This window comes from Leopardus geoffroyi, chromosome B3 (genome assembly GCF_018350155.1).
Source record: "Leopardus geoffroyi isolate Oge1 chromosome B3, O.geoffroyi_Oge1_pat1.0, whole genome shotgun sequence".
Taxonomy (NCBI): Eukaryota; Metazoa; Chordata; class Mammalia; order Carnivora; family Felidae; genus Leopardus; species Leopardus geoffroyi.
Window position 1 is genome coordinate 118,363,764 of NC_059337.1, and position 24,508 is coordinate 118,388,271.

The 24,508-nt window shown below is 47.4% G+C and overlaps 1 protein-coding gene across 2 annotated transcripts in view; it reads right to left on the reverse strand.

Moving 5' to 3' along the window:
* Window positions 1-5,516: 5,516 nt before the first annotated feature.
* Window positions 5,517-24,508, reverse strand: part of ZFYVE1 (zinc finger FYVE-type containing 1) — a 54,235-nt gene continuing 35,243 nt past the window's right edge. The window contains exons 1-9 of one of the 2 annotated variants that reach the window (XM_045451457.1): window positions 20,954-21,752; window positions 16,201-16,307; window positions 13,632-13,740; window positions 12,977-13,074; window positions 12,763-12,880; window positions 10,225-10,395; window positions 9,356-9,536; window positions 8,567-8,680; window positions 5,517-7,092 (exon numbers count right to left, since the gene is read on the reverse strand). In XM_045451457.1, the coding sequence (XP_045307413.1) occupies window positions 6,860-7,092; window positions 8,567-8,680; window positions 9,356-9,536; window positions 10,225-10,395; window positions 12,763-12,880; window positions 12,977-13,074; window positions 13,632-13,740; window positions 16,201-16,265 (1,089 nt within the window). In that variant the 5' untranslated portion in view covers window positions 16,266-16,307; window positions 20,954-21,752 and the 3' untranslated portion in view covers window positions 5,517-6,859. Of the gene's footprint in view, window positions 7,093-8,566; window positions 8,681-9,355; window positions 9,537-10,224; window positions 10,396-12,762; window positions 12,881-12,976; window positions 13,075-13,631; window positions 13,741-16,200; window positions 16,308-20,953; window positions 21,753-24,508 lie in introns of those variants that run through there. The other variant, XM_045451456.1, reaches the window with a different exon arrangement.

Here is a 24,508-nt window from a genome sequence, read left to right on the forward strand (position 1 = left end):
CGTAGTGTGTTGCTCTGTCAACGTTTAGAAGATCATGACGCTTCGCCGCTACGGCAACGAGCCAGCGCAGTAACGTCTATTCAGATCTTAGATGAGGAGTGGAGACCAGCTTCGATGGCTTTGCAAGACAGCTTTCATTTTTTGTGCCTGCTTGAGGTGCGTGCCTCAAGAAGCTGGCCCCTATGGGCTACAACAGCAGGCTCTCCAGCTCCCCTCCTGCTAGGCTGTGGGGGGCTTGGCTGTGTCCCTCCATCCCAGGCCGCAGCCTCTGCTAGAACATAGCTCTGCACGTTCCAGCATCTTCTGCTTGTCTCTTCAGATCTACTAACTGCACCTCACTGTTGCTAGCCCAGGAACTTCAATTAAACTCTTCAGTTACTCCCTTGAGTGTTAGTTACATCTTGTTTCCTGCCAGTACAATTTAATGTACAGAAAACCAAATCTGCCCCCCAAAAAAGATGAGCATATCAGGTTGGTCATCTGACAGATGAGCTATTTACATGCTATATTTAAAAAAATATTTTTAGTGCCTCATATTTTATAAAGATTTCCCCCATCTTACTTGATCCTTAGAACAACACACAAAGGAGTTACAGCAGTAGTAATAAAAATCATTAGCATCATTTTACAGGTGAAGAGACCTATACGCACAGACCTGTTCAGCGGGAACTGGAACTTGGAACTAGAAGACTTGAGACCGTGTTCCGTGCTGCCCACGCACCTGTAGTCACCGACAGTACTTGTGTATCACGGCTAGTGCTGCCGAGAAATCAGGAAGTGGCCTGGCGCACATGGGAGCGTGCAGTGCTAATCATTCACGTTTGATCACCCGGTAAATTTTTCTGGCGCTCACCAATGATAAGCTTACTAATTACCAGCATTCTGAAGCGTTTAGTTATTTAGACTTTGTCCCTGTATCTCTTCAACCCTGGCATATTGACCTGCACTTGGGTCCCAGGAAATTACGTACACAGTTGAAGAGTTCAGGTGGCCACCATCACTATGGGGTCTTTTGGAGTAACTTTGGTGGTGTGCCCCTGCCCAAGAGCACAACTAAGCATAAATGCTGAGCCATGAACCTAACATGGCACTCATACTTTTGTCCCCTCAAGTTCAAAGTTAAACCGGTTCATTCATTGCAGGATCTGCAGTTTAAAATCCCTGGTCCTGCTCATCTAATGCAGTTTTCCTCACAGTTCTACATTGTTTCTGTGGAGCTGAGAGCCCATGGGTGGCTCTTCAACCCAACTTTGATCTCTCCCCAAACAGTGGAGACAATAGGACCCCTCAGGAGAATACCAGGTGAGTTCTGACACGTATGGTCCCATCCCTTCTAAACTTCTAAACTCTTTATTTAACACCTGTTTCATAGCCAAAGTTTCTTGTTGATCAATCATTTTAGATTTTCCTTAGGCTTTTTAAAAGGAAGGGGGTGGTTCTTTAAAACCTCTAATTTCAACTCAGCAAATTGGTTCTTAATCTCTGGTTAGCAGTCACTGCTAATATATTTGGTCTAGGTTATATGAAAAGAGGTCAGACTTAGCTGAGAAGTATTTTGGTCTCTTTGCTTGTGACGTAGTATCCCAGAGAGGAGTACATTACATAGTCTCATGAAGCATTTTTCACTTGCAGGTGTCTTGGGGCATTTTGCCCTGTTCCCAGGTGACAACCAAAAGTAGAGAATGAACAGGTGGTGGGGGCGGCAGCACTGAGCTATGACGAACTCCTACCTACGTGGCCTGGCGTTTGCTTGCTTATAGCCTAGCAAACAGAGATGAGCGAACAGTGACCATGAGGGGTGCCTGGGTGGCTCAGTTGGTTGAGTGTCCTCTTGATTTTGGCTCAGGTCATGATCCCAGGGTGGTAGGACAGCCCCAGGCCGGACTCTGTGCTCTGCAGAGCCTGCTTAAGATGCTCTCTCAAATACAGATATATTTTTTAATGCCATGAGGTAAATACCTGCTTCACATGCCATCTCGCTGTGCAGCCACCTTTGAATTCAGCTGGCCCAACGTATTCTGGAGAGCACAGACAGCCTGCTTGGTGTCCCCCTAGGAGGGTCCCCAGAAGTGGTCTTTGAGACCAAGTTAGCCACACTTAGTGGTCAGCCCTTGATCTGTCCTGGTCTGAATCTTCCACAATAAGCCATCTCTGAAGAAAATGGCAGGCTGAATTTTGCCTCCCCCTCCTTTGGTGTATGGTGCCGTGTCTGCCTCTCCAGGCTGCCCACCGCATGGCCCCTGCTGCGGGAGTGACCTTCCTAGGTCCCTGCATTCAGAGGCTTCTTGTGCCTCACAATAAAATGGCCTCTGGAGACTAAATCATGTGTACCTTACCCCTTTGGCCCATCTCTGCCTCCCGCCTGGCCTCAGGACACAAATGTTTCAAGATCCACCTTCCCCTGGGCCTCCAAGCTAGCCGTACTGCCCCTTTCCATCTGTAAAAGTCCCAGTTAAGTCTCAGAAACCTCCAGAAAGCTTAGATTTCCCAGCACTTGCCACAACCAGGCACTCATTACACGGAATAAGCAGTTTTTGCCAACATCACTGCCTTCTAATTCTTATAACCCTGTGAAGTAGGTGATGGTCACTCCAATATACTGAATAAAAATAGAAGTGACTTGTTCCAAGTCTTCTAATAAATGACAGAGCCAGCAGGGTCTTGGCTCAAGTCAGAATCTACTAGGCCCCTTGTGCTTAAAGAAATGGGATTTTTACTTTTCCCCTGGAAATTTAAGGTCTTCGTCCAGTTTGACTTGATTTCCCCTTTTAATATTTACTCATTTTTTTTTTTTTAATTTTTAGCGTTTATTTATTATTGAGAGACAGAGCATAAGCATGGGAGGGGCAGAGAGAGGAGAAGACAGAATCCAAAGGAGGCTCCAGGTTTTGAGCTGTCAGCACAGAGCCCGTTGTGGGGCTCGAACTCACAACCCACGAGATCATGACCTAAGCTGAAGTTGGATGCTTAACCGACTGAGCCACCCAGGCACCCCTAATATTTACTTAATTTGAGAGAGAATCTCACGCAGCGTGGAGCCCAACACAGGGCTTGATCCCACGAACCATGAGACTATGACCTGAGCCAAAACCAAGAGTCAGGTGCTTAACCAAATGAGCCACCCAGGCAACTGACCTAATTTTCCCTTCTGTCCACTTTCCTCAAGACCCGCCGTCTCTGTCCCCTACAAGTGACCTCCAGACTGGTTGGCCTGCCTTTGCTCGCCTCTCCTGGGTTGTTCCTCCCACCCACCTGCTTGCACTTTTGGCTTCATTTGAACAGAAGCAGCTACAGCAAGAGCAAAAAGGACTTGCTCTACAGAAGCCCAAATCAGAGCAAAGGCACCCAGATACAGATGCTGCCAACAGCCCAGGGCAGCCAGAACTGAGGTGACATGGTGTCTGGGAAATGGAAGGGAGTGGTCTAGGGATGGAGCCAGAACCTGGAGGGCGATTCAGGCTAGAGTTAAGGATTTGATATGATCAGGATAAAGTGGCAGCTGAAATCATGGCAGTGGGGGAAGTCACTCAGTATTAACATTATAGATGGACACAGCCCACCAAAGTCCACCAGACTCAGAAAGACATGCTGTCGTCTACAAATGGCAGTTTCAAAGATGGTGCTGGTCATGAGCATCTCCCTAAATTACACCTTCCCTAACCCTATATACCCCCATACCATCTGCACCTCAGTTTTCATAACTCTCCCAGATACAAAAAAAAAAAAAAAAAAGTTGCACCAGGTGTAATTTAACGGAAGGTAAAACTCAAATTCTAAAACTAAGTCCATTGGTGATAAAAGCCATGATAAATACCATCATGGGTTCAATTCTCTACCCCACCCATTGATGGTAGTTGTGAAATTGAAAATGCAAATATTAAGAAAAACTGTTAATTTTTCAACTGGGAAGCTTGGCTCCATTGGTACAGGCTAGATCAACTTGCTTAATCTCTAAACCAGTTTCTCTGATTTTTAGTGACAAGGAAGCATTACTCTCCTTTATCATGAGAACCTCTGAAGGCCAATGGAAATGATTAAATGTAAAGTTAAGCTCTGATTAAAACAAAAAAAGGTACCTGCTACTATTTTAGTTTTAAGGTCACTGTCTTATCTGGAAATGCAAAAGAATTCGCAGCTCAAGGAGGAGGAAGGAAACTGAAGAGACACTCTCTCTACATTGCAATGCCAGCAGGATGGGGTGCAGGCTCAGTACGGCAGTTATGAGGCCCGCCTGTGCTCAAACCCCAGCTTCAAGTCTCCTTAGCCAGGCGGCCCTGGGCTTCCGAACGTCTCTGAGCCAGTAGCTTCAGCTGTAAAACACAAGCACTACCCCCTGCCTTCCAGTACGGTTGTGAGAATATCAACCATCTACAGCTCCTAGCATAGTCCCTGGCAGATAACTGGCACCTGTATATTGGAAGTCAAAGGAGCAGAGAGAAACCCAAGGAATGTGTAAGGGTCCCACCGCATCCCATTGCCTCGGAGACCGCTTGGTTCTCAGCCACAGCTGAAGCCTTTCATCACAGCTCTCGGAGACAGCTTCCCCAGCCATCTCCTCCACCTCGGAGCAAGTCCTTCAAGCCAGAAATTTGTTTTTTCTAAGTAATCGCTATGCCTGACTTAGGGCTCAAACTCACAACTTGAGATCAAGGGTCGCATGTTCTTCCAATTGAGCCAGCCGGGCACCCCAAACCAGGAATGTATTAAAAGTCTTTATGCAGCCACCCCCTAAAAGAGGGGAACTAATTTGTGCTATCAGATGCCAAGACAGTGGGCTCTCGCGGTGGCAGATATGTTCTGTTTCTTCATCTGGGTGCTGGTAAGACCAGAGTGTCATGCCCACAAGAAGGAGGAAGACAGTTGAGGATGGACATGGGAGTGGAACAGAGAAGACCGGGCAGGGGGATGAAGAGGGAAGTGACAGATAAAAAGGTAGAAGACAGTTTTTCCCCAGAGTTTCCCTAGGTTGACAGCAACACATAGTCTCCTGTGAGAGGACTCCCTGGGACTGCAGCCCCACAGCTACGAGTGAACCCTGAGAACCCAAGTCATTAAGCCGCTGCCACTGCCTGGCACAGGTTGCCTACTTGGGGCCAGCTGGCCCCACCCGCTGTGGAAAGCTCTGACGAACAGCCCAAGTACAAGGCAATGGCAGGGCCAGTGAGCCCGTGTGGAGCCCTCGCCACCAGAAAGTTCTAGGAGTGTCAGTTATCCTCTCTAAAGGAATAGCCACTAAGTTCCCAGTTAGCAAACAGCTGGAGGAAGCCATCTGTCTAAAAACTGGGGGAAAAACAGCCCATCATCATGACATGAAAACCCCTATCATGGTTCGTGGTATTTGGCTATGCCTTTAAGTCCTTGTTAAAGTAACAGGCTGAGGTATTAATGGCCAAACACTACCACTCTAGAAACATGCCTCTCACTGGCTTCTGCTCTGAAAGCCACCAGCTACTCTCCTATTGACTAGAAAGAGGCAAGATTTACTGATGAAGTTAAAGCAAAGAGCACAGTCCATATTCAGCAGGAAGATTCCTTTATAATGGCGAATTTGATAATACACAGTACTAGAGTAGGCCCTGAGTCACTGGGCCACAGGAGGCAGGAAGGGAGCAGGTCTGAGGACCAACACATTCCAGGGCTCACGTCACACTGCACTCATGCCAGGAATGACCGCTACGTACCTCCCTGAAGTTCGGCCCACCCACCAGTTCAGTCAAGAATTACACCACATTTAATTCTTCGGTTTTGGCCACTGAAGAAAATCCACCATGACGACAGGATTTCGGCACAACAGTCTCTTTCCAGTCATGAGAGATATGAATGTCCCGGCTCTTGATAAGAAACAAGTTTGACTTCTCTTGCAAGAACCAAAGAGAATTTTTTTCTTTATTATCCGTCGAGATATTTATATATATTTAAAACAGTCCATTCGGTGCACTGTTTCCCTGGAAGATTTCTCAAGGTCACCCCTCCAGTAGCTAGAGGGGTCATGTATCAGGGAACAAAGAATTAAGACACTTCAAAATAAGCAATAAAAATCCTAGTGCAACACTCAGAAGCAGATGGTGGGCTTGCAGGGTGGAGGGGAAGGAAGCAGGTGCTGTTCAGGGGCAGGGTGCGGCCTCTGGAAAAAGCCAAGTGGACACAGGAGCATCAATAAGCAGGAAACACTGCTGGGGAAGGCCTGTTTCCTTCTGTGCTCTCCCCAGTTCTCAGGGCTGAGGACCCTACCCCTCACCTTCCACCCACTCTGGTGACCTGCACGCTAAGTTGGGTAGTCTCTGACTGAAACAGGCCTAGGCCAGGAATGGGGATCCAATTCCAGAGGACCCAGGTGGGTTCCTTTCAGGCTATTCCAAGCAAGAGGTACCTGGGAAAAGGCAAGGAAAGGAGACGCTTCAAAGGCTCACAGAGAAGAAGCAAAAGGTGACTAGTAACACAGTGGCTCTGAACCTGGCTCTGTTGGGGGGGGGGGGGGGGGGGGGATCTGGGGCCACTGCCACCTTATCCCTGTGCTGGGGACAGACTGCTATGTCTTCACAGCCAGCAGCAGCCTGAATACGCCCCACATCCCTTTCATATGGATATACGCACACAGTTGTAGATTTCTTAACTGACATAAATGCAACGGATTCAGGTTCATTCCACTTTAAGCTGCTCGGTCCCCCGCCCTGAGGGGTTCACACGTTAGGCCCTGGCCAGGCTCCTCCCTCCCCCCACAGCAGGATAGTGACCCCAGGATGAGTAGAGGACACACACCATAACAGGTGCCCGGTGGGGAGGGCCTACCTCAATGAGACTTCTGTTTCTAACCCTGAGAACCTAAGGAATTGTGAAGGACTCGGAGAGGGAGCTGGGGTTAAAGGTCACCGGGCTTTTTATTGCAGTTAAAGCAGACTCGGACAGGATGGTCCCAGCCTCGAGAGGGGACAGCCCGGCGGTCATGGGAACACTCATCACAGAAGCCCTGTCCGCAGGCCCGGCAGTGGTGCTTGGAGAGCTTGATGCTGAACTCCTTCCGGCAGCTGTGGCAGTGCAGGATCTCGTGGTCAGGCACCCAGTACGCCGGCCTGGCCGCATCCTTCACCAGACCTGTGGCAGGAGCAAACGACGATGAGCGGGATACACGGACCCAGCACGCCAAGTCCCACCGGGCAAGAAGCATCCTCGGGCACCTCTGGCTCGCAGTCCTGCTGCGCACACAGCCCCCTACAGAGGCCTTCACCCCATACCGTGCGGCTCTGAATCTCCAGAGCTGGCACCTAGGCACTGGGCTCCCGGGTGACCCTGAGGCGCAGCTCCAGTAAGAACCACTGGAGTAACAATAAAGCAGCCCAGACTCTGGGAGTCGGGACATCCCTTCGTTCCAACCCCAGCTCCACTGAGCACGTGTTCGTTAGCAGCTGCAGGATTAAGAGACGGTTCCCTAACCGCTCAGGGCCCTGGCTTCCTCATCTTCAACAAGCCACATTCAAGAGCAGCTGTGGGGATTATGAGAAAGAACATGTCTAACGTTGGGACCCGCCAGCCAGAGAGCGCTCAGCAGGTGAGCCCCGTGGGGAGCAGACGGCAAGCTCTCTGTGCCAAGGGCAGCCCTGCTTCTCCCAGGTACCCCTGAGAGCAGATGCAACCTGAGCTTCAAGCCTGGGCAAACCTATTCCTATACCCTCGAGTCAAAAGTTCATCTACTCACCTTCGAGCCCCAGTGGTGGTAAATCAGATCCAAGCAATTTTCACCACCACCCAACCCAGGAGCCTCTGGTTGCTCCCTTGCAATGGGCAGAGACGGCCGAGACCCAGCCAACCCTGCCTAAGCCTTCCACACACCGGTGCGTTTCCCTTCCCCTTCCTCTCACCATCCTAGTTACAAGTACCCCTCCTATCAGGAGGTAAATAAAGATCTTATATTCTAAATGAAGAACTGACTAGTGAGGTAGATTAAAGACAGCCACAAATTCTGACACTCCTGCCCCTCCCTCAGACCCAGGCAGGCTTTGTGACTAGGGGAAACTAGGAGTACCAGCTTCCAGGCCCAGACCTTAAGACATTGCTGACTTCTACTTCCTACCTCTTGGAACAGGAGTCCTAAGCACCCCGTGTAAAAAGTCTTAACTCCCACCGGAGAAACCATGAAGAGAGGCCTAGAGAATACACGGAGATGGGTTCTACCAAGCCCACCTTCCAGGCATCCCTGACAAAGTACCCAGCATGTGAGTGAGGTTGGCTTGACCCCTCAAGACGGGTCACGCTGCCATACTAGAGCATCAGATGGAAACTCTAGGCAATGCCACCTGACCAGAATAATAACCATTCCTGACTGAAAGTTGTGAGACATGATGAAATGGTGGTTGTTTTAAGCCTTTACATGTTCAGGTAGTTTGTTACACGGCAACAGATGGTATAAAGAGATGGCCTCCGGGAATAAACACAAAGGTATGCAGAAGCAAGAAAATGTAAATTCTCAGTCAACTCCTTGCTGTCCAACTCAAATCTAGGTCAGCAAGCTCTGACAAAATGACAGCCCAGGGCACCGTGAAACCCCTCATCCCACGTACACTACACCCACCTAGTGGTATGTCAATGGCTGTCACTACAGCTCCCAAAGTGCTCTGCACGGCCTCGCCCACCTTCCGAGCAATCAACGTCCCGCCTTCATCGTCAGTCTGTGCTTCAGTAACATCTGTGGACAATGAGAAAGGAAAAGCCATCACCTCTTAGGTCATTTCCCAAATGGAAAACTGGGGCAAACACTGTGCTACCCTATAAAGACTATAAGGGTCTGGGCTGTGGGTCAGGACACACCCTGACACCAAGTGACCTCTGTTACTTCACTCTGGAGCTGTTTTAGAACCAGAAAGGGTCTAGGAACAGGACCAAGAGCCTTCTCCAGGAAGAAGATCCAGTCTAAGCCATGTCTGATATACACAGGACAGGGTTAAACTCCCCCCAACCCAGGACTAGCACCCCCTAGGACTCTATTAACAAAGAGCTTAGAGGATGCCAGCCAGGACCAGGGGAGCAGCTGCCCTTAGAAGAGCGACTGGGTTAGGAACAGGGTTATGGGGCGCCTTGATGGCTCAGTCGGTTAAGTGTCAGACTTTAGCTCAGGTCACGATCTCTTAGTTTGTGAGTTTGAGCCCTGCATCAGGCTCTCTGCTGTCAGCACGGAGCCCGCTTCAGATCCTCTGTCTCCCTCTCTGCCCCTCCTCAACTTGCTCTCTCTCTCTCTCTCTCTCTCAAAAATAAACATTTCGAAAAAAAAAAACAGGATTAGGCATGTGGGGGTCCACTTCCCAGTACCCTGTGCCAAAGAGAGGGTCCCCTCCACCCTTGCAGCCCCTGGGCCCCACGTTACCTAACTGGACATTCCTGGCTTCATAGCAGTTGTCACACACCCGCACTGGCGCAGGGCCCCAGCCCCGCTCGGGCACTGGCCGGGTCTTAGATGAACAGCTGTCACAGAAGCCCTCCCCACAGGCCCGGCAGTGATGCTTGGTGTCGTTATCTTTAAAGGATGTAGCACATTTGTTGCAGCTCTGTTCCAAGCCCAAAACAGAGAGGCAGGTATTATTCGTTTCTGCTCATCTGAGAAAAGTCAGCGAGACCCAGGGGAGGACCACAGGCTGGTCACATGGAATGCACCCACTGAAGCACAGCTGTGACTATCATTTTCTTCCAAGAAATACCTGGAAAGGCACCTTATATCTATTTGGCTGAGTCACAGCGTTCTCAGAAAAACTATGTTAATTCTAGCCAGAAGACCAATGAGAATTCATTTTTTTCCTACGGCTTCCCAAAAGAGCCTTTGGGAAGTTGGTGGAGAGTGAGCTTCCCGTCACAAAGTGTTTGGACCAAAGCTGGGGACTCCCTTGATGTGGTTACTGTAGAGATTTATGAACCAGGCCAAATGACCTCTAAATTGCCCCTTTCCCTCCAGATTCTGTTATCTAGGACTTCAGACATCTATCTAACCAATAATAACTAGCCCCTGCAGGCCAAGAAACTAAAACCCACTGGAAAGAAAATCAGAGTAACACAAAGGGAAATCAATGGGCAAAGAGAACACTGGCTGCCTCGATGCACCCCGCCTTTTCTAATACCCTGGGAGCTAATCTGACTGAAAGAGAAATTCCACACCTCCCTCACAAAATAAGCTTAGAATGGGGCAAAACGGCACCAGCATGGGCCACACCAGGGATGCGGGCGCATCCTGGCACACCATACCAGGATCTGGGAGTTGGGCCTCCAGTACGCAGGGGCGATCTGGTCTGTCAGCCAGGAAGTCACAGCCTTGGTGGGCCCAAGGCTAAGCTCAGACACTGACTGAGCCATAAAGTTCATCCCATCCAAGAGGCGCTGGGCAGCATTGTTGTTGTCCTTCAGAAATCCATCAGTCTGAAATGAAAATGCAGGCTCCCATCATTCTCCGAAAAGAGCAAAAGGAAGGAAGGCGAGGGGTCTCAGGTGAGTAGCACACTCATCACGGTCAACTCAGAACCACAAACTCCCGGGCAGAGAAGAGTAGACCAGGAGTCCCTCTGGCTTCTAGGCAATACCACAGCCAACCAGTCATTACTGACTTATTCCTTTCAAGGCGACAAGATCTGGTGCACAGCTGTTCAATTCAGGCCTTACCTGCCAAACAACATGTACAATCCAGGAGATACTGGAGTAAGGGTGGTACCTCCTCCAGGAAGCCCCCCACCCCAGGCTGGGTTTAGCCCTTCCTCTCGGTTTCTTCTAAGAATCCTATTTTCACATGTAAAGACAGTATCTGTTTACATATTTGACTATTAAACCAAACCCTCTGAAAATAACCTATCTTTTTCATTTTTGTATTTTTAAGTGTCCAGTTCAATTCTGGGCATACAGTACTCAACCAACCTAAGTTCAAATAATGAAGGAGTGAATGAACGAACAGAAGGGGAGGGGCCTGTATCCTCTAATCCTAAGGACCGTGAGGAATGTGGCCTAAAAGTGAACTACGATATTACTACTTTCTTGGAATAGAACTATTTACCATAGAGACAACAGCTTTCACAAGAACAAACATAGATCCAAAAACAAAAGACATTAGTCATAAAAAGTACAGTGAGAAAATTATACTAGTTCAAGGCCACACTAAGTCCTTGGGACAGGATGGCCTGGCCCATCATGCCAAGAGGGTGGGTTCCCCAAGTGAGACCATCCCACAGGGACAAATTTTAGTGGGGCTGGAAACTGGAGAGAGGAGGAACAAAACACTAAGGACATCTTCAGTTTTATGAGCTGTAGGACCTGGAAAAGCTCAAGATGGCTGCAGGGAGGCCTGTCAGGCTGACCGGTAGCCTTAGGAGTCACCCAGCAAGTAAGATAAGTTCCTTAGAGAAAAATCTTTTTTTTTTTTCCTACGAATAGAAAATGTGTTTTGAATTACTGGCAATTCCAAGTGTGAGTTGTGGTTTGATGCAGAATGAAATCACCACATCACTACCTCAAAATTGAATTCAAAAGTCAAATTAAAAAATAGGGTCTACAGTAATCCCACTTCTTAGAATATACTGCAAGAAAATTTCCCAGAACAAAGGCTTTCTTACATAAAGAATGTCATAGCATTTTGATAATAAAAATATTATATAAACAGCATGAATATTCAAAAAAGGGGGGATGGGGAGGGGCACCTGGGTGGCTCTCTTGGTTAAGTATCCAACCCGACTTCAGCTCAGGTCATGATCTTATGGTTCATGAGACTGACTGCCCCCCATCGGGCTCCACGCTATCAGCTTGGGATTCTCTCTCTCCTTCCCCTCCCACTCTCCCTCTCCCTCTCTACCCCTCCCCCACTCACACATGTGCTATCAAAATACAAATTTTTTTAATTTAAACATAAAAAAAGGGGATGGGAATCAAAATAAAGCATAAGACAATGTTACACAGTTGACTACAAAGGAAAATCATGAGAAGTGGAAGCAATGTGGAAATAAAATGATGGTATGAGGGGCATCTGGCTGGTTCAGCCAGTGGAACATGCGACTCTTGCTCTCAAGGTTGTGAGCTCAAGCCCCACACTGGGTGTGGAGGCTGCTTAAAAAATAAATAAAAATAAACGGTGGGATGGGAAAAAAGCAGGTAAATGGCACATAAATTACATTTGCATCTATACAAACATGCCTATGGAAAGGAGAATGCAAAAAAGTATTTCATTTGCTAAGGCAGTACAACAATAGGCCAACATTTAGTTTATTTGAAGTTCTCCTTCTAACATGGAGGGTATTAGGCTAAGTGAAATAAGTCAGGCAGAGAAAGATACCATAAGTTTCTCAGGATCCATGTATGAGTGAAAACATAACAGAAGACCAGTTGGGAAGGAAAGCGGGGCGGGGGGGGGCAGTCACAGAGAGGGAAGGAGGCAAACCGTAAGAGACTCTTCAATACTGAGAACAAACTGAGGGTTGATGGGGGGCTGGGGAGAGGGGAAAGTGGGTGATGGGCATTGAGGAGGGCACTTGTTGGGATGAGCACTGGGTGTGGGACCACTGGGAAACCAATGTGACAAGAAATTATATATAAAAAAGATAAAATAAAAAATGAAGTTGTGCTTCTAATGTACATCCAGGAAGAAATGAAAATAACGGTCTCGAACAAGAAAGGCTCTCCAGATCCTGCCTTCCTAAACCACCAATATATTAAAATTCATGGTTAACCTGAATTCCAAACAAGCTCCACTTTTCCACACACATGAATAACTGAACGATACAAGAAGAAAAACAGAACCGCTCTTACCCCCGGCCACACGTGCACAATCTCTGTCCGTACCACCGTATCCACAGGATCTTGGTTCCCAAACCAGTACTGCCGGCTACGGTAGACCACGCCGCAGTTAGGACACTCGATCACATACCTACGAGGAAAGCAAACAGGCCCTGTTACCCGGGCAGGTACCTGGCAGACGAACACACCAACAACCCTCAGCTACATCGTCGTCATTTAAACTCACCCAGACCAGGCATATTTTGCGAGACCCATCCAGGGGGAGTCAGTGGAAGCGGATGTCTTGGGCACTACGCTGACCTCCTTGCCTCTCTCATAGCAGGCCTGAAACATGGAGCACTCTGCCAGCTTCTTCTCTGTACACCAGACCCCCTGGCCTCTTTACGTCCCTGTCCAGCCCCCTCCCAACAAACCATACCAGCTGAGGGTTTACAGACTCGGGAGTTCAGCACATCAGAGGAGGGATCATTGCTCTAAAAAAAAGCCAGTGCCCTGAACAATCATGAACTGAATGTGGCCCGGTCCCGGGCCCCAAAACTGAGCTGTAATTTATACCCATCACGGTCCATTCAACTGGGTTCCCGCAGGGCACTCCTGCTCTGGGGAAGAATGAACAGTCAATGGACATGGCCCTGGCATAGAAGCCAACAGGATAACAGGAAAATCTGCTGGGAAGTCAATAAATAAATAAACCAAGGGGCCCCAGCATCAAAGGCCTCTTGAGTTCTTTTGGTTAGAGCTAGGGAAGAAGTTCCCGAGATACTCGGTTTGAGTATCAAATTCTTTGGGATACAGTAAAGGGTGGCCCCAAGCCAGTCCTCAAAAGCCGAGGAGAATCCGCAAGGCAGCTGCGGGAGCAGGGAGAAGCTCAGAGCACTCACCTTGCAGGTATAAACCCGGTTGTCGTACTGGTGGGAGTATCTGCAGCGGCTCTTGGCTTCGTGAGGGACTCCTTCTTTCCCATGGTTCATGCTGTTCTTACATCCAGCCCTGAGTGAAGCCCAAAAGCTGACGGTGAGGCGGCTAAAGAAGCCCCCGCCACTTCCACAGAGTCTGAGCCGGAGCCAGACACAGGGCCGAAACCAGACCTTGGTTACGAACTGGGCCCTGAATAGTGAGCACAGAGGGCACGGCGCATGTCTCAGAAATCCACATGCCTCTCTTGTACTTGAACCAACAGCACTCAAAGGCACTACTGGCCTTGTGTGAGGAGAAAGGAGAAAGGAGAAAAGGAGGAATCTCCTCCAGGAAAAGCCACCTGGTCCCACAGCGGAAAGGAGGAGCCTGAAGACACCACCTTGACAGGAGATAAAGACTGAATGGCTCTCGGCAAACCCCCAAATCCAAAAAGCAGGAAACGGGAAGTTTAGCCAGAACAGGCTGCCAAGATGTAAAACAAAAACCAACCTCCAAAATTTGGCAATACATTAAGAGGAGGCTTAAGCTGAACAAGAAAACCTTCCGAATCAACAGTGAGCTCTGCCATCCTGACAAGGCAAAAACAGAGATCGGGACTTTAGAGTTCCACTGTGATAGAAGGGAAAGTTCTGGAAACCCTGGTGAGGCTGTTAGAATGGAAAAGTGATGATCCAAAAGAACCTAAGTCCCTCGTGCTGGGCTATGGAGTAAACAAAAAGGAAAGTAAGTCATGCTGGCAACTACCATCCCTCTTTCCTCACCAAAATAACCTTCATTCTCTGAGCCCAGACTGTGTAATCTAAGAACCAAATCCTTTTTACATATTCAGAGCCAAGGTGGTGGCCTTTCTGAGCCCAGCAGGTAGCCTAAGGGTTCCATGCAAAAACAAACAAACAAAACCTTTCACAAAAGGCTCAGATCTCCTCCCCTAAATGGATAAATCTGGAGGAGGAGGACCAGAGGTCCTGATGTGAGCAAAGACAATTCAATGGTGAAGAAGGTGGTGGGGTGGGGAAGTGTCTATGGGACCAGGAGACTGCAAAGCACTTAAATCCTCCGAGCTCCATGGGACAAGTCACCTGACCGTGATTTAATAGCCATCAACAGCTCAAATTAATCCAGTGATCTTCAAAGGGTGGCCCCAATCAGCAACATCAGCATTACCTGGGGACTTATCAGAAATGCAAACTCTCAGGCCCTACATCAGACCAACTGAATCAGAAACTGGGGAGGCAAGGCCCAACAATCTGTTTTAACGTGTTTTTCTGGTGCACACTAAAATGGGAGAATCACTGCCTAAAGCCCCCATAACAAAGTGTGGTCAACAGACCAGCAGCACAGGCATCACCTGGGAGTGTGTTAGAAATACACAATCTTTTTTTTTTTTTTTTAATTTTTTTTTTTTCAACGTTTATTTATTTTTGGGACAGAGAGAGACAGAGCATGAACGGGGGAGGGGCAGAGAGAGAGAGGGAGACACAGAATCGGAAACAGGCTCCAGGCTCTGAGCCATCAGCCCAGAGCCTGACGCGGGGCTCAAACTCACGGACCGCGAGATCGTGACCTGGCTGAAGTCGGACGCTTAACCGACTGCGCCACCCAGGCACCCCAGAAATACACAATCTTAAAAGCAGGCCTTCTGGTTCAGAATCTGCATTTTAAAAAAAATCCCGAGGTGATAAATACACAGATTATAAAATTTGAGAAGCACTGCCCTAACAGCGTTCTCAACTCAACATATTACAATCATCTGAGGACCCTTTTTAAATGCACCAGTGTGAAGGCCCCACCCCAGATCTGTTAAGTGTGAATCCTTGGAAGGGAGGCCCAGTCCTTGATGATTTTGTAAGATCCCTGGATAATTCTAATGTGCTCGGAGTTTGCCCTTACGGTGAAAGGAATCAACCAGGACTAATACCTACCACAGAGCTTTGTACACACTAGGCTACCAAATATCAATGAGTTTAAACACTACAGCGAAAAAGCCTTGGTAGGAGAAACACAGAAAAACAAACCAACTGAAGTTTTCTTTTTTTTTTTTTTTTTTTAAATGTGTATTTATTTTTGAGACAGAGAGAGACAGAGCATGAACGGGGGAGGGGCAGAGAGAGAGGGAGACACAGAATCGGAAACAGGCTCCAGGCTCTGAGCTGTCAGCCCAGAGCCTGACGCGGGGCTCGAACTCACGGACCGTGAGATCATGACCTGAGCCGAAGTCGGACGCTTAACCGACTGAGCCACCCAGGCGCCCCTGAAGTTTTCTGTAGTAAAAACTTCCCAAACCAGAAGGCAATGGCCCATCTAAACGAGGTGGGAATCTTCAGAGGATTCTTCATAATCATGTGTCTTACAACCTCAGAGTGTGGTCCCCCGACTGCCAGGACCACCTGGGTACTTATTGGCAGTGTCCTTCTCAGAGCCCCGCCCATCCTTAATTCAGAGTCTGTGATTTACCCAGACCCTAGGTGATCCGCATGCACACTGAAGTCTGCATTCTGAGCCTCTTTTCCCAAGATGGCCAGCCTCACTTACCCACAGCTGAGGCACAAGGAAGAGCAGGTGAAGTATTCATCTGGAAAAAAGGAGCTGTGCGCCATCTGGTCATCGGGGATCTCACCGCTGAAGCGGTCACTCAATGCCTGCCGAGGAGGGAAGGCGACACGTGAAGGCACTTGGCGGAGCCCCCCGTGCTTTGGCCCTTCCACTACGTGCCTTTCTAAGTCCCCCCTCGCTGCTGGCTTATTTCTCACAGGCTCCACGGCCAGGAGAGGCAACCCAATGACTTCTGCTCCTCACCCTCGACCTTCTTGGCCCGACATGCCCCAGTCCTCACCACAGGAAACCTGAGGAAGAACCAGCTCATTTCCCAAGAGGTCAGAAGGGAGCCAACAAAGTTACTGCGCTCTCCTGATTACCTTGGAGGTTAGGAACACCTCACACACTCAGTCTTTCATTCAAAACCACCACAGACATTGACTAATGCCCATTGCATCTTTTGAAGCAGGAACCAAGGAACTGAGACCTGAGAAGAGGGCTCGTCTTTAAGTCAGAGAGAGGCAGAGCTGAGCGGTGAGCTGGGAGTTCCCTGGGCGTCTACCCCAGTTCTAACCACAGGCGCTCTTTTTCCGCTAGGCCACAGAACTATCTCAGTGTCAAAAGGAAGGCATCAGCCAAAAAACAAGGAAGAATACGGTGCCTGGCAGCCTTTTGTCAACTACAGTAACCTAAAAGACCGCAAATGGCCAAAATAAATGCCAGAAAAGATAAAGTATTTGCAAAAGCAAACTGAAAAATTTTATGTTGAAAGGTAGCTTTCATTGCTGGTCCTCTGTTTTCAGGCACTACTTTATACTGAAGTATTTTCCAGGTTAACTTCTTCCTGCCAGGCCCTTACTCATATGCAATGGGAAAAAATTATATAAATTAAATAGAAATGGGATTTTCTATTTTTATTTTAATGGGATTTATTTTTGAGAGACAGAGACAGAGCACAAGCGGGGAGCGGCAGAGAGAGAGAGGGAGACACAGAATCCAAAGCAGGCTCCCAACTCCGAGCTGTCAGCACAGAGCCCGACACGGGGCTCGAACCCAAGAACCGTGAGATCATGACCTGAGCCAAAGTCAGACCCTTAACTGACTAAGCCACCCAGGCGCCCAAATTTTAAAAATCATTGTATGCATGCAGTTCCGGGCTTCTAAGTTTCAATCTCCCGTGCTGAGGCAGCCATGCACTATTCCAGGGGAAGAGAAGGAAAAGTGGCTAAAACAGAAAGACAAGTTATTTCCCTTAGTAAAAAGGCAAAAGAAAATTTAAGATGCAATTTGGGAAAAGAGCAGATTGATTTTAAACTAAGGCTCTCGTGAGCCGCCCGAGTGGCTCAGTCAGTTGAGCATCCAACTTTGGCTCAGGTCACAATCTCACAGTTCGTGAGTTCGAGCCCCACATTGGGTTCTATGCTGACAGTTCGGAGCCGGGAACCTGCTTCGGATTCTGTGTCTCCCTCCCTCCCTCCCTCCCTCTCTCTCTCTCTCTCTCTCTCTCTCTCTCTGCCCCTCCCCCATTTGTGTTCTGTCTCTGTCTCTCAAAAATAAATCAATGTAAAAAATAAAAATTTAAACTAAGGCTCTCAAGCTCTGAAGGGAATTTCACTTAAATGAGAACTTACTTGTTCAAGTTCCTTTTCCTTTTCTCAGTGAGGTCTTAGTATCCTGAATTCCAAAATCAAGTGTTTACAGAGGCACATGACATCAGTGTTGAGCCAGGCCAGGTGTGGGACACTAATGGCAAGGAACGTGTCAAAGTGAGGGTGCACGGCTCACCTAAGGGCATTCATATTTGGCCTCTGCGAGGCTAAGGCACGGGGCCCTGAAGACACCATCTGACAGCAATGGCCCAGCAAGTGGCAATCCTTCACTTAGACCAATAGAAAAGGCCTGACAAATAATACATGTAAGTCCTGTCCTCTTGGGGGTATTTTGTGAGGAGTAGCTTAGGGAAAACACTAAGCTTTCCAGAGAGAGAATATAAATAACTATACATAGGAATATTAAAGAGAATAAACAAGAATCAAAAGTAGAATCACTCGCCAGCCTACATGGCCTACTCTGTCCCACTTCGAAATGACCCATCCTTCCAGGGGTTTTTGGTCTCGCCTCTTCCCCCAAAGCCTTCCCAACCCCTCAAGACAAACCACACTCCAAACAGCCTTCTCCAAACAGCTGTCGTACTCGATACCTGACAGAGGCACTGAGTAACTAGGCAATGAGACAAAGTTATGGCCCAGCTGTACGGATCTGACCTCGCAGACGAGAAGACACGCGCCGTGAAAGCGGTTTCCTACCTTTGTGTCCTCCGCTGACTCCCAGCGAAGGTCGTGACAGGTGCTCAACTAGGACGTCTGAAACGAAGCGGTCCAACCCCCGTGCATACGCCAACCTCCGCCCTGCCCTCCGCGCCAGGCTTCATCTCATGCCCACAGACCCTCTCAAATTTAACGCCAGCTGCTCCCTGATTTGCCAAATTACTGACAACTCTTAAAGCTGTATTTCTCCAACAGGTATATGCATAGCTGTCTGGGGCTGGCTGTGGGAAAATACAGCATCATGTTCCTAATGCATCAGTTTATTGAAAGATTTGGAGAGGAAGTTTGATGGATACAGACTGTGCAAACCTGGGCACAGTATGACACCGAACAATTTGGGTAAATAAAACATGAGACACCCCCCTCCCCCGCAAAGGCATATCAGCTTGTAGTTTCCAGGTCTGCACCCTTTGTGCCTCTACTTCCTTATCTATAAGATGGGGATGCTGGTAGTACCTTCCTCAATAGGAGTCTTCACAATTAGACTATAAAGATCAGATGAACTTAAACATGAGGAGCACCTGGCATAAATTAAGAGCATAGAAAACACTCGCTGCCATTATTAACGTCCTTTGTGTTGTTTCCTATGCTGATAATTTTCTTATTTTTTTCCTTGGATACCCTCCTACCTAATCCAGGTAACACAAAGGGGATACAAGAACCTCCCTCCTTTCCAAGACAGCTCACTGGTCTTCACAGTTGCTTCCATTTGTTGGCGAATTTTATTTAGTTAGCGAGCTCTATGCCCAAAGTGGGGACTGAACTCACGACCCTGAGATCAAGAGTCACATGCTCCACCGACTGAGCCAGAGAGGGGCTCCTTTATTTATTTATTTATTTATTTGTTTATTTATTTATTTATTTATTTATTAAGTTTATTTAGTTTTGAAAGAGAGAGCAAGCTGGGGAGGGGCAGAGAGAGAGAGAGGGAGACCGAGCATCCAAAACAGGCTCTGCACTGACAGCAGAGAGCCCAACACAGGGCCCGAACCCATGAACTGCGAGATCATGAGCTGGGCCTAAGTCAGACATTCGACTGACTGAGCCACCCAGGTATCCCTATTTTTTAATTTTTTTTTTCAGTTTATTTTGAGAGACAGAGACAGAGAGACAGAGAGAGAATGAACACACGTGTGGGAGGAGCGAAGAGGGAGAATCCCAAGGAGGCTCCCCTGTCAGCGCCGAGCCCGACGAGGGGCTCGATCTCACAAACCGTGAGATCATGACCTGAGCCAAAATCAAGAGTTGAACACTTAACCAACTATGCGACCCAGGTATCCCTATTTTTTTTTTCTTTAGTAGGCCCTATGGCCAATGTGGGGCTTGAACTCAGTGGGTAAATATTTAGTTGCAAAAAGACGTGTGTATCTGATGGGGTAACATAGGAAGGAAAAAAAAAAAAAAAACTAAGGAACATAGAAGCTACTAAAGAGGTATAGGGAAAACCAAAAAAGAATATCTTAAGTCAGGCAGAGAAAGACAGGTACCATATGTTTTCACTCATATGTGGACCTTGAGAAATTTAACAGAAGACCATGGGGGAGGGGAAAGGGGCAAAAAAAGTTACAGAGAGGGAGGGAGGCAAACCATAAGAGACTCTTAAATACTGAGAACAAACTGAGGGTTGATGGGGGGTGGGAGAGAGGGGAAAGTGGGTGATGGGCATTGAGGAGGGTGCTTGTTGGGATGAGCACTGGGTGTTGTATGGAAACCAATTTGCCAATAAATTATATTAAAAAAAAAAAAAAAAGTATCTTTACCCCAGAGTTTTTTCTTTTAAACAAGTAACTGAAAGGATAACCTAAGTACTAGTTTCCCTCAGGAAAAATATCAAATGTAGCCCGAGTTCACCAGCTGGGCCGAATTCAGGGGGGATGCCACTCCCCCGAAAATATAAAATTGCAGCCCAGGAACAGTGGCAGCACAAGGTTCTTTCTGTTCCAAACCCAAGTGGCCTGGCTCACTTCTCTGAAAGTTCTTCAGAAAAATGGCAGCAAGCATCTCAAGGCATGAAACAGTCTGCAGCCTGATTCCGTGGTACGCATGCCCACAGAACCTCCACCGCCGCCCGCCCTAGACCAAGTCACTGCTGGCTTATGCTGGCCAGGGCAGCCATAACCTCTTGTGACATCAGAAAGAGAAGAACTCCTAGGTTAACCAGCCTCATCACTTCAGACGCTCATCACCCCTCTCACTTCCCTCAAGTCACCGAAGAGCTGGTAGTTAGTAATGAATCGGAGCTTAACAAACTTCGGGAGGACTGACATCCACCAACAGTATGGGAATATAACAGCAGAGCTGTTCAAAACAAATCCAATGTTAGTGTGTTTTAGATACAAGGGTAAAGAGAAACGATCCTCCTTTCTTTCCAGTGTGGACCCTGCCACCTAATTCATATACTTCGTCTTTCAAAGATTCCAAACCTCACATCATTCCAGTTTTTCTTGGGCTCTCCTCCTCCTGAGGTCCCCAAGCTGTTAGAGAAAGGCAGGGAAGGACCTCTCCTGAGAAAGCTAGGGGGAGCATTTGAGACAACTCTAGAAAAGGTTGCCTGGAGACCAGATGATCTTGAACTTTAGTTGCCTTGGCAACAGTATGACCCTTTCTACTGAACCTGTAAGGTTAGTCCCAGTCATCAAGGGCTAGCGGTGAATTTTCTGATTCAAAATGGAGACTCTTACGTAAATCACTGATGCCACCCAACTCCCAAATGTAATAACTTTATAAATAGATACCTCCTGATGTGATAGAATTGAAAAGTCAGAGTTTCTACAATTAAAGATCAGAGGCTAAAGAAGGTTTAAGACGGTTCTCTCACATATTCAGAACTGTAAATACAGGTAAGTTAATTCAGTATTTCACTCCCTTATTCAACAGAAACCTGAACAGCTCTTTAAACAGATTTACCTGCTCAGTGAGGGCACGCTCTGCTGGTAGGAGTGTGAGCTGTTACTACCATGGAACCTGGTCAAGAAGGGGGAAATAACCCTGCTAGAAAAGAGGGACTGGAGCCTGGACCACACAGTGGCCGATTGGCAGGAAGAATGATCAGGTCAGCATGATGAATCAGAAAACAGCGGGCGGGCCACGAGAGCAGAGGACCACTGTAGACCTCTCTCTCACACAAATTCTGCAAACTCTTCCCATCCTTCTCATTCAGCACATTTCCTGTTCCATAATGAACATGGAAAGGGGCACTTAGGCTCCCTGGGAATCCAACAGCCCTACATCAACCAGGTGGAAGCTCATAAGTAAGATACAGCTAGTAACTTTTTTAAAGTACACTAATTGCATTAAGAAAGAGGTATGTTTCAGGCGTGCCTCCGTGGCCGACTCTTGATTGATTTCAGCTCAGGTTGTGATCTCAAGGTCATGGGATCCAGCCCCTTGTCGGGCTCCAAGCTGAGCACCGAGCCTGCTTAGGATTCCTTCTCCCTCTCTCTGCCCCTCCCCCACTCATGCTCACTCTGTCTCTTGGAAATAAACAAACATTAAAAAAACAACCTCTTAAAAACTGAAAACAAACTGAGGGTTGATGGGCGGTGGGAGGGAGGGGAGGGTGGGTGATGGTGGTATTGAGGAGGGCACCTTTTGGGATGAGCACTGGGTGTTGTATGGAAACCAATGTGACAATAAATTTCATGTTTTAAAAAAATTTTTAAAAAATAAAAAATAAAGTACACGCAGAATGTTCAGTATAAAAAAAAAAAGAACAAGGTATGTTTTATGTACTATTTTAGAAAGATAATTCAAGATTCCGTGAAAAAACGCAAGCTGAAGGATAACAGGAATCATACGATCCCTTTAAGGGAGAAAAATAAATACACGATATACTTGTGTAGCACTGAAAATCTCTAGAAGCATATACAAGTATTAGTAATGGTTATGACGGGGGTGGAGAGGGACCTTAACTCGTACCTTACGCATTTCTGTACTATTTGAATTGTATATCATGAACACACATTGTTTTTTTAATTAATAAATGACTTTTTGAACATGAAAATACAATTTACGGGACTATCCTTTCTAAAGGCAACTGGCACGTGCATCAGGAACCTTTCAAGATGACTACACTCTCTGACCTTCTTAGGAGTGGAGTAACTACTGAGAAGGACCAGATTCCACTGGGTTAAAGGCTCCGACCTGGTAGCCAGACTAGCTGGTTCAGATTCTCCACCACTGACTGAGTCATCTCAAGCAAATTAATTAGCTTTATGCCTCCACGTCTCTACCTCATACAGCAGGTATGAGGATTAAGTGAATCTATTACACGCAGTGCAGAGCATACACTACGTGGCCCACAGTGAACAATCGGTGACATCAGTCAGTAATAGCAGAGGGGTTGTCATTTACCCTAAGGAAACAGGCACAATGTAAACAATACCTTTAAATATACGGAAAATAGAAGAAGGAAAAGACGAAAACCACTACTAAAATAAGCAAAATTAACTAAATGTAAAAAATGGTCCGTCCTCCGTATAAACGAAAAGCAGACAGCTTTTTTTTTTCAAGACGTGTTTTCATAAAACATTTAATGGCATGGGGGAAAACACTAGGCTTCAATGTTCCGTGAACAAAGCAAAGTATGTAACTGCACATACATACACTCTGACCCCAATTCTCTGTTTAAATAAGTAGCGGGCACCTGGGTGGCTCAGTCATGTAAGCAGCTGACTCCAGCTCGGGTCATGATCTCACAGTTCGTGAGTTCGAGCTCTGCTCCAGGTAAAACACAAAGCCCTGCTTCAAGTGAGGCATGCTTCTCTCTCTCTTTCTCTCTGCCCCTGTGGGACTACCCCTCATGGGATTCTCTCTCTCACTCTCTGCCCCTCGTTCACTTATGCTCTCTTTCATTCATTCATTCATACATACATACATACATACATACATAGCAAAGACGAGCACCTGGGTGGCTCAGTTGACTGAGTGTCCGACTCTTATTTCAGCTCAGATCATGATCCCAGGGTCATGGAATTGAGCCCACGTCAGGCTCTGCGCTGACAGCATGGAGCCAGCTTGGGTTTCTCTCTCTCTCCCTCTCTCTCTGCCTGTCCCAAGGCCCCCCCCCCCCCACGACTGCAAGCTCTCTCTCTCTCAAAATAAACTTTAAAATAGAAAAATAAATAAATAGCAAAGAGGGACACCAGGGTGGCTCAGTCACTTGAGTATCCAACTCTTGATATTGGCTCAGGTCATGATTCCAGGGTCATGGGATCGAACCCCAAGCACAGTGAGCATGCAGCCTGCTTGAGATCCTATTTCCCTCTCTCTCTAAAATTAAAACAAACAAATAAGTAGCAAAGACTCACATACCACCATTTATCTACTTTTTCATACTTAGCTTATATTATTTTGCCATTACAAAGAATGTGCTATTCACATCCCCTCTAAAGGTCTCCTATGTTCCTGTGGAAGAGTTTAAGATAAATTCCTAGAGATGATACACCTAGAATATATATTACTCATATCTTCACCTACACTACATATTTCTAAATTGCATTTCAAAACAGTTGTACTAATTTTGTTTACTTTTAATTTTTTTTTTTAGTAAGTTCTATGCTCAATGGGGCTCAATCTCATGACCCCAAGATCAAGAGTCGCACATTCTACCAACTGAGCCAGTCAGAAGCCATGGTTGTACTAATTTTAACTTCAACTGGCAGCTTTTGTTTTTGTTTGTTTGTTTAGAGAGAGAGTGTGTGGGAGAGGGGCAGACAAAGAGAGAGGGAATCTTAAACAGGCTCCCCGCTCAGCACAAAGCCCAACACAAAGCTGGATCCCATGACCCTGGGATCATGACCTGAGGGGAAATCAAGAGTCCCAATGCTCAACAGACTGAGCCCCCCAGGTGTCCAGGTGCCCCCCGCCCCCGCCACCACCATGGGAAGTCAGTAAGAGTCTGCCCTGCTTCACATCCTTTTGGACATTTTCTTGCCAGACTTTTCAGTGTTTGCCCTCATACCGCTGGGGTTTTCATT